Source organism: Miscanthus floridulus, chromosome 9, assembly GCF_019320115.1.
Source record: "Miscanthus floridulus cultivar M001 chromosome 9, ASM1932011v1, whole genome shotgun sequence".
Lineage (NCBI taxonomy): Eukaryota > Viridiplantae > Streptophyta > Magnoliopsida > Poales > Poaceae > Miscanthus > Miscanthus floridulus.
Window position 1 is genome coordinate 101720302 of NC_089588.1, and position 16146 is coordinate 101736447.

General features: G+C 45.7%; 1 protein-coding gene across 2 annotated transcripts; it reads left to right on the top strand.

Moving 5' to 3' along the window:
• The first annotated feature begins 12769 nt into the window (after positions 1–12769).
• Positions 12770–15668, top strand: LOC136482485 (protein SINE1-like). Of its 2 annotated transcripts, none has more exons than XM_066479699.1 (3): positions 12770–12822; positions 13470–14901; positions 15051–15668. In XM_066479699.1, exons 2-3 carry the CDS (start codon positions 13498–13500, stop codon positions 15540–15542), a joined length of 1896 nt encoding a protein of 631 aa, XP_066335796.1. In that variant the 5' UTR covers positions 12770–12822; positions 13470–13497; the 3' UTR covers positions 15543–15668. The 2 variants fall into 2 exon arrangements, with proteins under 2 accessions (XP_066335796.1, XP_066335795.1); XM_066479698.1 differs by lacking the exon at positions 12770–12822 and adding an exon at positions 13066–13119.
• The last annotated feature ends 478 nt before the right edge of the window (positions 15669–16146 follow it).

The window sequence follows — 16146 nt, forward strand, 5'->3', positions numbered from 1 at the left end:
CGTTGGGCATGACAGTGCTAGAGAGTGGCGGCTAGGGCATGGCGGCGTAGGAGTAGGACGCGGACGCGGTGGTGCACAAGAGCGGCGCGAGCGAGCTACTTTGGTGCGAGGATGGCATGATGGGGCATGGTGCTGGCGGCGGCACAGGCAGGGCGCGATGGTGGCGGCGCACGGCGCGGGCAGCAGTGGCGCGGCAGGGTGTGGTAGTGGCGGTGCGAGTAGGGCACGGTGCAGGCAACGGCGGCGTAGGGACACGACGTGGAGGCTCAGGAACAGACGGCGCAGGCAGGGCGGTGGAGGCAGAGCTCGGCGGCGGCATGGTGCAGAATAGGGATACACGCGCAGAGATTTATAGTGGTCCCCACGGAGTAGAGAAGGAAATGGAGAAAAGAGTTGGAATCCTGCATGTTTTCTACTGACCGGACGCTCCGGTGGCAACGACCGCGTCCGGTCGATTCCAGAGAGGTCCAAAACCCCTGGAATCATGACCGGACGCATCCGGTGAACACCGATCGGACATAGCCAGAGTCCAGTGCAAGCTGCCTTCATCGTCTTCGATCGACCGGACACTGGATCCCCATCTGACCGGATGCTAGGAAGACACTGTTTCAGCGTCTGGTCACTCCTTCTCAGCAACAGTTCACCTCCTATGAACTGACCGGACGCTGGACAACATAGTCTAGTGCAACGTCTCGTCACCCTTTTTCCAGCAAATCTTCAAAGTCCTTTGTACTGCCTGTTCTCAATCAAGTCTCAACTCCAATAAGATCCAAATAAACACCAATTATGACTGATGTGAGTGACCTCTCTCAAACCCTCATTTTTTTCAAAATATTTTGCCTTAGGCTATAATTCATTTTAAGAAAATAGGCAATAAGAGGGCAATTGAAGATAAACAACAAAGCAACAGTCATGCATATATAATGCAATACTTAAAATTAAATCTAGTTGCTTGTCAAGTTTGATCCAAGGTTAAGCTTCTTCACACGCTTTACGGTGGTTATCTTAACCATGTTAGACAAGCCATATATGCATTATCAAAAAATAAACATATTGTATATTACAATGCAATGCAAGGGACAACACAAGCTCATTTTTTAGTGAAGTTACTAAAATAAAAAAAACATTGAGCTCATTCCGCAATCTACAAAATGTTGCCTCATCTAGAGGTTTAGTGAAGATATCCGCTAATTGATCTTTAGTCCTTACACCTTCTAGTGAAATATCATTCTTTGCAATATGATCTCTAAGAAAGTGATGGTGGATATCTATATGCTTGGTGCGAGAGTGTTGAACCGGATTATTTGCAAGTTTTACCGCACTTTCATTGTCGCACAAAAGAGATACTTTTTCTAGAACTACACCATAGTCTAGCAAAGTTTGTTTCATATAAAGTATTTGTGCACAACAAGCACCCGCGGCAATGTATTCCGCTTCGACGGTGGACAAAGCCACACTATTTTGTTTCTTGGAGGACTAAGACACAAAAGATCTACTAAGTAAATGGCACCCTCCGGATGTGCTTTTTCTATCAACTTTGCAACCGGCATAAACCGAATCGGAATAGCCAACTAATTCAAATATAGCTCCTTTGAGATACCAAAGGCCAATGCTTGGTGTGTGCTTAAGATACCTAAGGATTCTTTTTATGGCAATTAAATGAGTTTCCTTAGGATTAGCTTGAAACCTAGCACACATATACACACTAAACATGATGTCGGGCCTAGATGCGGTTAAATATAACAAGCTACCAATCATAGAACGGTAGAGAGTTTGATCAACCGGGTTACCTCCCTCATCTAAGTCAAGATGTCCATTGGTTGACATAGGAGTCTTGATTGGCTTACAGTCATCCATCTTGAATCTCTTGAGAAGATCATTAGTATATTTCTCTAGAGAGATGGAAATCCCTTCTCTCATTTGCTTGACTTGAAAACCAAGAAAGAATGTAAACTCTTCAATCATTGACATCTCAAACTCCTTTGACATCAATTCACTAAATTCTTTGCATGAATCTTCATTTGATGATCCAAAGATAATATCATCAACATACACTTGACAAATGAAGATGTGCTCATCAAGCTTCTTGGTGAATAGTGTAGTGTCGACCTTTCCAATAATGAAGCCTTTCTTAATGAGGAAGTCCCGAAGGCGCTCATACCAAGCTCTTGGGGCTTGCTTAAGCCCATATAGAGCCTTGGACAACCTATAAATAGGATTAGGATATCTAGGGTCTTCAAATCTAGGAGGTTGATCAACATAGACCAGTTCATTAATAAAGCCATTTAGAAATGCACTTTTCACATCTATTTGATAAAGTTTTATTTCATGATGTGATGCATATGCAAGGAGGATACGAATGGCTTCTAATCTTGCAATCGGTGCAAAGGTCTCTCTAAAATCCAAACCTTTAACTTGAGAGAACCCCTTTGTAACTAGTCTTGCCTTGTTCCACACAACAACGCCTTGATCATCTTGCTTATTGCAGAACACCCACTTTGTTTCAATGACTCTTGCACCTTTTGGCCGCTCTTCAAGAATCCAAACTTCATTGCAGGTGAAGTTGTTCAACTCTTTATGCATTGCATTTATCCAATCCGGATCTTGAAGAGCTTCTTCTACCTTGGTAGGCTCATAGCAAGAGACAAAAGAGTGATGAGCAATAAATGAAGCAAGTTTTTATGAGCGAGTCATTACACCCTTTGATGGCCTCCCTATGATGATATCTTGTGGATGATCTTATAGTAGAGGTGTATTTCTTCAATTGACCACTTGAGGAGGAGGTTATAGAGCATCAATATCTTGTGCTTGTACCACCATTTGATTATGGGAGACATGAGTATCTTCATTTTCTACTCTCCCATCTTTATCATTATCTTGTGGCATACTTGATGAAGAAGGTGGATCAATCACTTGTACATCATCTTCATCATCTTTAGGCTTGATGTCTCCAACTAGAATGTTCTTCATAGCCTCCCTCAATGGTTCATCACCTACATCATCAAGATTCTCATGTGCTCCTTGGGAGCCGTTAGATTCATTAAATTCTACATAATATGTTTCTTCAACCAAGCCGGTGGTATGATTAAATACTCTATATGCTTTGGACTTTAATGAGTAACCAACAAGAAATCCACTAAATATAGGTTGTTGTATCTAAATCCTTTGAATATCATTTGATCATCATCCTTCTTAGATACAACAACTTCCTTCTCGGTGAATAAGAATTGGAAGCCAATATCACATAATTGTCCAACGAATAGCAAGTTGAAACTCAATGTAGCAACATATAGCATATTTGAGAGAGAATGATTATTTGATATTGCCACTTTGCCCAATTCTTTAACCTTACCCTTTGAATTATCTCCAAATATGATTCTTGCTTGTCCATCTAGTTTTTCATCTAGTGAGGTGAACATACGAGGATCACCGGTCATATGTTGTGTGCAACCACTATCAATAACCCAATGACTTCTATCGGTCTTGTAGTTCACCTACACACAAGAGATCAAGCTTTAGGAACCTAAACTTGTTGAGGGCCCTTCACTTTCTCAACAAGTGACTTTGCAACCCAAATTTTTTTAGGTCTATTTTTGTTGGGAGGTCCTAAGAATATGACTTTTATTTTCTCACTAGAATCATTTCTAAGCATGTAGTGAGCATTGAAGGCAAAAGGTCTAGTATGCTTGAGCAAGGGTTGTGGTGGTGGAGTTTGGCACTCTTGGGCAAAGTGACCTTCTTGTCCACACTCAAAACATCTCTTTGGCTTTGACATTGACTTTTGTTGTTGTTGAGCTTGAGCCTTCTTCTCTTGGTTTGCCAAATACCATATGCCACTTCTATCCATCTTTATGACGATATTCATAAGTAGCTCACTTTGTAGATGCTTGCCTCTTATGAACTTGCTCAATCCAATCTTGAGATGCTCTTTCTCCAATTTAAGCTTCTTGTTTTCTTACTTGAGAGCATCATTGTTTTTCTCTTCCTTATGCTTCTTGTTCTCTTCTTTGAGCTTCTCATTCTCAAGGATCAAATCACCATCATGATCAAGAGTTTCTAGCACAATAGTTTTGTGGCTTTTGATTTATTCAAGATCTTTCTTGAGCTTTACATTATCATTCTTGAGCTTGACAAACTCATCATAATCATCGGTCTCAACCAATTGTTTGCCCTTGCTACTAGAACTTTGCTCAATGCTCTCAATGATCAAATCATCACATGATATAGCTATATCAATCTTAACAACGTCGTTAGTAGCATCATGTGGCTCGTTGGATAAGAATTCTTGAGCAATAACAAGATTATTATGATCGATCTTTAAAGTTATATATTCTTCTTTTAGCTTGTTATGACTAGTGATGAGCTCATTGTGTATCCTCTCATGTTTATTATGTTTATCTTTAAGCACTTTCTTAGAAGATTTGAGCTCCTTGAGTTTAGATGATATAGCATCATTTGCTTCTCTAAGCTCAATATTAGCCTTTTCCGCCATATCATATTTTGCTAAAAGTGAATCTTTCTTAGCTTCTAGCTTTTTATTCTTAGCTCTAGTCTTTATAATGATCTTAGTGTATTGTTTTAGCAATCTAGCAAGATCATCATAAGAAGGTGATTCATATTCATCATTATCACTATCGCTATCATCATTACTAGCATGTTTATCACCACTACTATCATCATCATTTGATACCTTGTGTTCACCCTTGGCCATAAGGCATAGGTGTGTAGAGGATGATGGCGGTGGTGGCGGTGAAGATGATGAAGAGTCAATAACAATGGCGACCACCTTCTCATTGTCACTATCATCATCAGATGACCCACTAGATGAATCAATGTCCATGAGCCAATCACCGATGATGTATGGCTTTCCACTCTTCTTCTTCTTGTGGAAGTCCTTCTTCTTGTCATCTCTCTTCTTGTATGGCTTATTTTTCTTCTTCTCATCTTCTTCTTTATTACTTGAGTCATCTTTCTTGCCCTTGTACTTGTTCTTGAACTTATCTTTCTTGGGCTTGGTGCATTGGTGTGCTAGATGACCAAGTTCTCTACAATTATAGCAATCCATCTTGGAGATTGGCTTCCTTCTAGAGCTAATGAAGAACTTCTTCTTTTTATCATCGAACTTGATGCCACTCTTGTTGAGCTTCTTTAGCATCTTGGCGGTTTTTCTCACCATGAGAGCAAGACTTGCATCATCAAATTCATCATCACTTGAGCTCTCATACTCAAGTCTTACTTTACCCTTTTCTTGGCTAGCTTTGAATGCTAAGTCCTTGTCTTTCTTCTTGGTAGAGGATGAGCCATCTTGTGGTGTAATGTGTATATACATCTCATGAGCATTGATTTTTCCTAAGATTTGTGTCGGTGTAGCGGTGGAAAGATCACCTTGATAAAGCACGGTTACAATATGGCCATATTTGTCAATAGGGAGGACACTCAAAATCTTTCTTACAACATCGGATGGTTGCAGTTGAGTGAGTCCAAGCCCATTGACTTCCTCTACAAGAACATTCAAACATGAGTACATCTCATTTGCACATTCTTTAGAAAGAATCTCAAAAGAGTTAAGTTTTTTCATGACAAGATGATAGCGTTTCTCATGCTTACTCTTTGTTCCCTTATGGAGCGCACAAACATCCGACCATAGTACATGGGCATCTTTGTGGTTCCTCACCCGGTTAAACACATATTTGCAAAGGCCTCTAAAGATGGTGTTTTGAGCCTTTGCATTCTATTTCTCATAATTCACCTCATCGCCTTGTAGGTTTGTAGCATCCTGAGGTTTTTGAAAGCCTTGTGAGGCGGCTCTAAGTATTCCAACATCTAGAGCTTCTAAGTATGTCTCCATGTGAATTTTCCAATATGAAAAATCATCCCCCTCAAAGATAGGAGGAGGTCCATCCCCGTGAGACATCTTTCTCTAGGCGGTTAAGCCTAAATACGTGAGCACGAGGCTCCGATACCAATTAAAAGGATCAAGATGCCCAAGAGGGAGGGGGGGGGGTGAATTGGGCTAATTCTAAATTTCTTTCAATAATTAAATCATACGGTTAGCCCAATTAACCACTTGTGCCTAGAAAGTGTTTCTAATGTTCTACCGCACAAAAAGTCTTGCAACATAAGTTCTAATTCTACTCTAGCATGACAATTCTATGGATATAAAGACAAGTATTGAATTGCTCAAAGTAAATGCTCAAAGCAAAGAGAGAAGGAGGAACGTAGCAATGTTTTGCCGAGGTATTGGAGAGTCGCCAGTCCCCACTAGTCCTCGTTGGAGCACCCACGCAAGGGTGTAGCTCCTCTTTGATCCGCGCAAGGATCAAGTGCTCTCTATGGGTTGATTCTTCGACACTCCATCGCGGTGAATCACCCATAACCGCTCACAACTTGAGTTGGGTCATCCATAAGCTCCGCCGGATGATCACCAAGCTCCCAATCACCACCAAGCCGTCTAGGTGATGGCGATCACCAAGAGTAACAAGCATGAACTCTCACTTGACCACGACAAGCCTAATGAGAAGGGTGAATGCACACTTTGCTACTCTTGATCTTACTAATGAGGGCTCTCTTTGGGATACTTAAATCTCAATCACCTCACTGGGACCTTGCTCTTCTTGGCACTCACAAAGATGTTTCTCTGCTGTTGGAATGAGTAAAAGTATCCCCACACACGAATGAAGGAAGTATTTATAACATGGGCTGAAAAATGAACCGTTATGTGCCTCTGCGGGGTGACCGGATGCTCCGGTCATGTTGACCGGATGCTCCAGTCAGTTCACTCCGAATTCCAGTGATCAAATGGTGACCGGACGCTGGATAGTGTCCGGTCATGATTTTCCCTCTCTAGAACCTTACTGGAGTCGACTAGACGCTGTCCCTCAGTGTCCGGTCACTTCACCTCTCAGTGTTCAGTCACTTCCAAATGACTTCACCTTAATCAAATGAACTGACCGGACTTTGCGCCAGCATCCGATCACACCAAAGCCAGCGTCCGGTTAGTATTTGACCCTCCATTCACTTCTAACTTTCGATCATACGTGAATGAAGTTTGCTCCAATGGATCTAAGGGCTTTTTAGGAGCTACTTAGTGCTAGGTTTAGCAAGTGTGCACCACACCTAACCCACTAGACTCACCTAGGTCAAGCTACCCATCCATACCCCCCTTAATAGTATGGCCAAAGGAAAAATAAAGTTCTAAACTACTCGAAGTGTCTCTTCAACATCAAATGATACTTAGAACTAGTCCATCTTTAACCTTGTCGTCCATTCTTTGAAAACCGAAACGATTTCCATCGTAGGGGCATGACCACCATGATAGCCCAATCGATCTCTATTACCATGACCTAGCTTAATTGCCTCTGCAAAATACACGTTAGTCATAGTAATCACGTATTGTCATTAATCACCGAAACACAACTAGGAGCCTAGATGCTTTCATCTCTGTTGAGACAAGCTCCAAGGTTGCCGCCGGTCCTCTTGCTAGTAGTGACCCGCAAGTCGCACTCTCCCACGTGGAGTGCTTACCAGAAGCTCTAGCACTTGACTCGGCTGTACCATTTGTCGCCCTTCACATCTCGCTCTACTATAGTTGCACTTTGCTGCTCCCACGGGGTGAGCACAATCCCCCTCACAATCACTTCTTTGGAGCACCACACAATCTTCTTTGCATGCTTCAATGGAGACCACCACCAAGCCATCTAGAAGGTGGCAACCTCCAAGAGTAACAAGCACCATCGACTTGTAACTCGATCACCTAGTGCCACTTGATGCAACCTCATGATGCAATCGTACTAGAATCGCTCACCCACTCGATCGGATGAACACTATCAAGCTCAAGTGAGTTAGAGAGCTCCCAAGCACACCTACACAAGCCACCAAGGCTCAAGGGTGCTCAGCTCTTGGCCAAAGGCCGACCGACACTTCTATTTATAGCCCCATGGGCTAAACTAGCTGTTACGCCTTCATTGGGCAGATTTTAGGACGACTGGACGCGCACGTCGTGTGCATCGGACACGTCCGGTGTGGCGACTAGACGCGTCCGATCGTTGCGTCCGGTCACTGCTTGACCGCGACATGTCCCGTTCAAACGAAGTAGCCATTGCCACCCAATGGCCCTCTCTAACACGACGCATCGAACGCATTGCAGCGAAGTGATCGGCCGTAGGAGGGGCAGCATTCGATCGAGTCCTAGAGCCACTCCACCACGACCGGACGCGTCCGGTGTGGCTGACCGGACGCGCCCCTATGTGTCGTCCTCTCTGGACCAAATTCTGCGCGCCACCACATCAGCATGACCGGACCCTGAATAGTATTCAGTTAGAGTCCGGTCACTTTTCTTCTCTAAGTCCGGTCAACCAGTTACACTCCCGCGCCTGGCCAAAATACTGGATGCGTTCGGTATCGATATCGGACGCGTCCGGTCATGGCGGGAACACTACCGCCTAAGTCAGATACCGGACGCGTCCGGTCCTCATGTCGGACGCGTCTGGTCACCCCGTGACCAGCGCTTTCAACTCCTTTTCTTCACCGATTTGATCCGTTTTAACTCTAACTTCTCCTGCTTTGCAAATGTGCCAACACCACCAAGTGTACACCACCATGTGTAAGTGTGTTAGCATTTTTCACAATCATTTTCAAGGAGTTAACCACTCAACTTGCCGCGCCACTCAATCCTAGCAACGATACAAAGTTAGATCACTCGAGTGGCACTAGATGACCGATATGCAAACAAGTTTGCCCCTCTTGATAGTACGGTCATCTATCCTAAACCCGGTCATAAACTTCTCTACACACCTATGATTGGTGAAATGAAATGCCCTAGGTTATACCTTTGCCTTGCGTATTCCATTCCAACTCCTTCAATGTTGATGCAACACATGCACCAACATGATTGATAATGATATGATCCACTCCATATCATCACGTGACCATATTGGTTGATCGATCTTGACCTCACTTGCTCTTCACCATTGCTTCGGTTCATCGGCGCCAAGTCATCACTCAACTTGCTCTTCACACGTGCAACCGGTCCGTCGAGCCAAGTCATGTCTTGATCTTCTCTACCTTGATCACATGACTCAATTTCATGTCTCATGTGCAATGAGCTCCTTTATCATCACATGTGTAAGCTTTGCAACAACTCCGAGCCATCTTCACCATCATGGCATATGTTGCTCACACACATGTACTTGTGGACTAATCACCTGTGTATCTCACTCGAACATATATTAGTCCACCTAGATTGTCACTCAATTATCAAAACCAAACAAGAACCTTTCAATAGGACTGTCGGGGACGTATCCACCACGTCGCCCGCCCGCCGCTGGCCTTCTCTAACACGTCGGCCTTCTCCAACCGCGGCCTTCCCGTCCGGACACTACGCACCCACTCCGCCTCGCTGTTGCCGCGCGCCCATCCCGCGCCGCTCGCTCCTGCCCATCAGACGCGTCGCCCACCCGTTTGAGCCAACCCCCGATGCTGCTAGCAATGGTGGTGGTGGTGCTCGCGCGGTGCCGGCTCTGACCCCGACGGCTAGAGTCCCCCGGCCCCAGGCTGCCCCATGTTGCAAGCGCATGTTTCAAGTGTTTCAGATATTTCATAGGCCTGTTTCAAGTGTTTCATGCAGATGTTGCAAAAGTATATCCGGATGTTGCATATGTTGCAGTGATTGTACACGTATGTTGCAAATGTTCGTTTCATTTGTTTTTTTCAGACGTATGTTGTAAGTGTGTTTATCTAGATGTTACATATGTTTCACTCATATGTTGCAAGCGTTTTATCTGGATGTTGCATATGTTTGCAATTATTTTTCAAGCGTTTTTCATGTATTTTTGCATGTGTTTTAGGTGTATGTTTCTAATGTTTCAACTGTTTCGTACGTATGTTGCAATTGAACTGTTTCATTTGGATGTTTTAAAAGCATATCGGGTATTTTGCATGTTGCAACGTGAGTCACTTGCCGCAGCTGCCTACTGCAAGTGCTGGGGCGCCGTGCGTGGAGGGAAGCGGCGTATGTAGCAGGCTTGGAGTGCCGCGGCAAGCAGGGAAGCACGAAGGAGTGGAGCGGGCGGGTCCCGCCTGTGCGTGCAGCAGATGCTAGCGTGGGTGTTGCTGCAGGCACGGACGTCCGGACGCTACTGCTGCCGCAAATATAAACCTGCCAACTTCACGTTCACGACCTTTGGAAATCATCTCAAGACCGAACCAGCGCAGCTCATAATCCGAGTACAACTTGTTTAAAAAAAAAACGAGTGCAACACGTTGCTTTGGAATAGACCCGAGAATGGGTGGGTCATGCAGGACGACGAGTGACGACCCATGTCTCCTGGAGGCTGGCTGGATAGCTGTAGCACCTGGGCCTGCTTGCCTGCTTCGCGGCTGTGACCTGGGTTCTCTTGCCCAGGGCCCCAGGCAATTCTGTCGTCAAGGAAGCACTAGACGATCTGAACAATTCGCACTGTAGCAGTAGATATAGAGTTTTATACAAAATTTTAAGTGTAAATTAAGACACGAAACATAGTTACACAATTTGACATATAGACAATAAACAATTATATATGTAAATAATCATCCACATAGTCATATAAATTAAACAACGTCTGAGAAACACCAAAATTTCTTTTCCACACACGCAAATCCAATTTCACCAACCCGTTGATCTAGCACCCAACCTTTTACTGTGATTTATCACCAAAACAACAGTTTAAAGGTATATTTTCGCTTTTACACACCGTTTAATACCATCGTTGGAATCGCTTCTTTGACAAGTTCGACCGTTTAGATGCGTCTTGTGTCTAGGGCATAAACTTTATGCGAACCCACTGTAAACAACCGTTTAGACAAACATTGGCTTGTGTTGCAGTTGCCGTCACGTGTTTGAGGATAGCGCCGACGCCTTTCCCCGTCATCCGCCATGATTTTATATGGTGGTTGTGGAGGCCCTAGCCGTGGCCGTGGTCGCTGGTCAGATCAAGAGAGTGTGGAGGAAGAGGCGGGCGGTGGAGAGGACGAAGCAAGCAACGCTGGGATTAGAGCAGTAGGCGTCTGTGCTGTTGCGAGCGGCGTGAGATGAGTGGCAGGAGCCACTGGGTTAGGATGGAGGTTGTGGCTGTGAGGGAACGTGTTTTTGTGTGTTAGGCTCAGAGCAACTCCAAAAGCTAATGGTAATTTAGGTCTCTAAAATAATATAGACGGTTAAAAACAGATACTCTCCGCAACAAACTCTAAATCAGACTCTTTATTTTCTAAAGTTACCTCGTTATCACTAATTCAATCAAATTTGATTGAACCTGTCACTTTTTTGTCGGCTTTAAAATGTGTGTGGAGGGAAAAAGGAGGCCACGACGGCGTGAGAAATGGCTGAACGCTACGGGTGGCCAGCTAAGCCCGCTGGCTTAATTGCTGATTGGAAAAAATGAGATAGCCTGCTCTTTATTATTTTACAAACGCTGTTACCGAGTCTCTTGGAGCATTTTTTTTATAAAAAAATTACTGATAGCGAGTAGGATACAATGTCTCTTTGAGTTGCTCCGAGGTTTGGAGATGGTTAGCGCACTGAGATTGGGCCACTATTAGGGGGTGTTTGATCTAGTGACTAAAATTTAGAAGGTATTATATGAGGGTGTTTGGATACTAATAAAAAATAAATTACAGAATCCGTTAGTAATTCACGAGACGAATTTATTAAGCCTAATTAATCCGCAGTTAGCACATGTTTACTGTAGCATCACATTATCACATCATGGACTAATTAGGCTTAAAAGATTCATCTCGTAAATTAGTCGCAAACTGTGTAATTAGTTTCATAATTAGTCTATATTTAATATTCTATGGATGTGTCTAAATATTCGATAGAGATAGAATAACGACTAAAGTTTAGGAGGAGGAATAAATTAATGGAACCTCTCGTGTCGTGCAGGACGAGGGTGAAGCCCAGGCGATTGCCACCTGCTGGCCACTTGCGGCGCGTTTAGTTGGTGCCTGATTCGGCGCCGACCGAATTGGTGGAGACACTGTAGCTACAGTACATTTTTGTTTTTATTTGGTAATAATTGTTCAACTATTGACTAATTAGACTCAAAACGTTCGTCTCGTAAAGTACAACCAAACTGTGCAATTAGTTTTTAATTTCGTCAACATTTAGTACTCCATGCATGTACCACAAGTTTGATGTGACGGAGAATCTTCTTTTTACATAGGCCCTGTTTGGATCCATGGGTTAGAGCTAGTTTGGGTTAGTTGGAGCTCAACTAGTCCTAAAGTAGCCAAACAGGAGGGCTAGAGTGGGTTATTTGCAACTAGCCCACCCTAAAAAACTATCCCCCAAAGAGGTGATTATTTGGGCTAGTTAGAGCTATTTGAGGTGGGATCCACTATTTTCTCTCTACTTTCACCCGCACTAATGATTTGGAAAGCACATTTATTATCATTTTAACCCCTGTATCCAAACATATCTTAGGCTAGAGTTAGTTCAGGGCTAGTCCTGAGCTAGAAACTAACTCTAACCTCTAGCTGTGCTAGAGTATCCAAACAGGGCCATAGTATCAAAGTTGGGAAATTGGGGCAACTAAACAAGGGCTTGGCCTATTGGTGCATGGATTCAAACGCGCCACAAACCGAGCCACGAGCCCAGCCCACGAACACTGTCGCCAAGTTCACACCCCACCACCAGCACGGGGCGTGGGTGACCGTGGCAGAAACACGAACGGTCAAAGGTCCCAACGGTCATTACGGCACCCCAAATTCAAACCCCGCGGCCCGCTCACCTCGATACGCCACCCCGCTCTCGCGAACCCGCACCCGCGCCTTCGCCTGTGGCTGCAGGTGGGCCTCCTGGACTCGTCTTCTCTCTGTGGCTGGCCGAACGTGAGTGAAAAAAGTCGGCCGGGTTTGCTCCCTCGGTTCGAAAACGCCGAGAGGGGAGCCCCTGCCCGTTTACCCCCCGCGGGCGGATCTGAGCTGCTGGTGCTGGTAGATTTGATTCGCTCCGCCCCTTCTCCTACTGCCGCCTGGCGATTTGAATTCGTGCCGTGCAGAGAGAGAGAGAGAGAGAGAGAGAGAGAGGGAGGGGAGGGAGGGAGGGAGAGCGCAGGCTGCTTTGCAGTCCAGTTCTTGAATCAGGTGAGTTCAATGCGACGCCCCAAACTTCTTTGCCAGTCTTGTTGATTCATCAGTCTCTCCAGTTCTTGGAACATCGCACGCTTCTTCTTGCGCGGTTGATTTAGTGCTCGTCCGGCGGGTCTCTGGATTGGTTTGATTGGGTCGGTTAATATTCACCCATTTCCTCTTTTAACTCTCCCCTGCGCTATGAATGAAAATTAGTAATTTTGGGCGAGATAGGCTGCTAAAATCTGAGGCCCGTCGAGATTCGATGGACGCGGCCACCGATTCCGTGCTTCTTGCGCTTGATTCTGTCCTGAGATGCCCAAAAAACGCGCACTTTCCCCGTGTCTGAATCGTTTGTTTTGCAGAGCTGCGTTCCGTGCTCGCCGGCCGCCGATGGGGCGGAGCCTGAGCCCGCTGCTGAGGCAGGAGCTGGACAACCTGGACAAGGACGCCGACAGCCGCCGCGCGGCCATGAAGGCGCTCAAGTCCTACGCCAGGCACCTGGACTCCAAGTCCATCCCGCACTTCCTCGCCGAGGTCTCCGACACCACCGCCACCGCCACCACGGCCGGCGGCGGCGGCGCCGGCATGCCGCCCGCCGGCGAGTTCACCATCTCGCTCTACGAGGTGCTGGCGCGGGTGCACGGGCGCAACATCGTGCCGCAGATCGGCAACATCATGGCCACCATCATGCGCACGCTCTCCACCAGCGGGGGATCCTTCCCGCTCCACCAGGCCTGCTCCAAGGTGGTGCCCGCCATCGCGCGGTACGGCATCGACCCGTCGTCCACGCCCGACGACGAAAAGGCCGCCATCATCGCGTCCCTCTGCAGGCCACTCTGCGGCGCACTCATGGGGACGACCCAGCAGGACGGCGGCGCCGCGTCCGGCGCGGCGCTGTGCTTGAAGGCGCTCGTCGAGTCCACCAACTGGAGGTTCGCGTCCGGGGAGATGGTGAACGAGGTCTGCCTCAAGGTGGCCGGGGCGATGCACGACCGGGCGACGCGCTCGAACGCGCACATGGGCCTCGCCATGGCGCTGGTGAAGCACAATGGCCTGATTGCGGAGGCGTACGCGAGGTCCATTGTGCGGTCGGGGCTGCAGATCCTTGATGGGGACACGGCGGAGAGCAGCTCGCAGAAGCGCCTCTCGGCGATCCAGATGATCAACTTCTTCATGAAGTTTGTTGACCCCAGGTGCTTGTCTTCAGAGCTTGGCAGGGTGATTGCTGTGATGGAGAAGTGCCAGAATGACCGCATGCCGTTCGTGCGAGGTGCTGCATTTGAGGCATCACAGAGCGCGAAGAGCATCGCCTCGCAGAAGGGATCAAGACATGAGGTTGGCACAAGCCCAATGATTGGCTCCAATTTTCACAAGAGAAGGGAGAAGAGCCCGTGCAGGAGCCTCTGGAGTGCCAAGGGCAGCCCTGCAGGCTCCACCGTCGCTGCTTCTCCAGCCCAGTTCAGGTCCCCGGAATCCCAGGTTGTGGATTCGTCTATCATGAATGGCAGCGCACTCACCGAGTCGCCGATCTCAGTCGGGCAGTCCTCTTGCAACTTTGGTCAGAGTCTGCGCACGAACCGGAGGTTGTGGAACAATGATGGCGTCGATGTTTCTCTGAAGGATGGCTTGTTCATTCAGCTTTGCTCAAACAGCAATTCCTATGAAGATGACTTGAGCGAGGTCTGTGACAGTGAGGTGACTGATGCTAACTTTGAGTGCACTAACACATTTGCAGGATTTGTGTCACGAAGCCCAAATGGCTCCATATCAAGAGACAAGACTCCCAGTCCCAGGGTAAATATGTTTACATATCTCAACTGTTTTAATAAATCTTCCAAGATTTGCTTTATGTTCTTTTTGTGCAATGTGTGCTTCATGAGTTGCGTTGTACAGTTCCTCAGTTGAGCCAGTAATTAACTTTACTGTTCTTTTTCCCCCCTTAGGCTTCAGACAGGCCGATCAGCATTGATAACGTGAAGATATACTCAACACCAAGGAAGCTTCTCCGATTGCTTCAAAGCTCATACGACTCTGACTCTGCTAGCATTGTGGGGCAATCCACTGCAAAGCTCAGTGGCTTATCATCACCAGATCAGGAACATGAGGAACTAGTGATCTCATCTGAACAGATGCAATCTCTGCATTCAGACAGCAAAGCTGATATGCAGAACAGCAATGATAGGACTGAGACTCTATCCAATGCCGATGAATCAGGACTTTCCACTACCGAGGCTGAGAACACATCGAGCAAGGCTTCCCCTGAAATTGAACTTAAAGAGGATGATGTATGTATTACAAGCAGCATAGTGAAGACGAGGAAGTATAGAACAAAATTCACTTTTGTTCTGAGCATGATTGTGATTGTTTTAGCGATCATCACCATGTTTATTAGGATAGAGAGTTATGATGATTCAGTGTACCTTGTCCCCACTTGATGTTTTGTAGGCTTCCTTGTTGTTTGTTCAGGTTGCTACATCTATTGTACCACTATAGAGTGGTTTGTGTTCTTAACTATTTTGCAGTCATCTATCCATGAATGACAGCAAATAATATAATTTCCATTTTCATGTTCACAATGTGCTTACAGTGTTCTGCAGTCTCACTCATGTGGTGAAATACTTAGTGAACATGGTTTGGCCAGATTCAGGTTGCTATACTTTTGTTGTCCACTGAGCTTGGCTTATTGTGCAGAAACTGTCATTTTTTAATGAAATTAGAGTTAGTCTATAATGACATTGTATTTTCTTTTCAAGAGTTGCTGTTGAGTCAGTTTAACAGGGCTGTGCTGTCCATAGAGATGGCTTGGTTTGCAAAAACACATGGAATTGAAATGTGAGTGTTTCTCAGGTTTTTTGTTTTTAATTAAGTTCTAGAATTGTTATGGTAAATGTTTACCCAGACTATATTCCGAAAAGATACACAGAATACCAAATGGAGGTACAGTTGCAATCACTAAAACATTTCGTCCATCCCGGAGTACCCTATGCAATCACTGAACCGAGTCCACAGTAACACCAAAATTATAGGAACATAACAGTA

Excerpts from the sequence above, each read along its gene's own strand:
- LOC136482485 (XM_066479699.1), top strand. The coding sequence starts at position 13,498 with ATGGGGCGGAGCCTGAGCCCGCTGCTGAGGCAGGAGCTGGACAACCTG. Across the intron at positions 14,902-15,050 it reads ACAAGACTCCCAGTCCCAGG|GCTTCAGACAGGCCGATCAG; the intron begins GTAAATATGTTT and ends TTCCCCCCTTAG.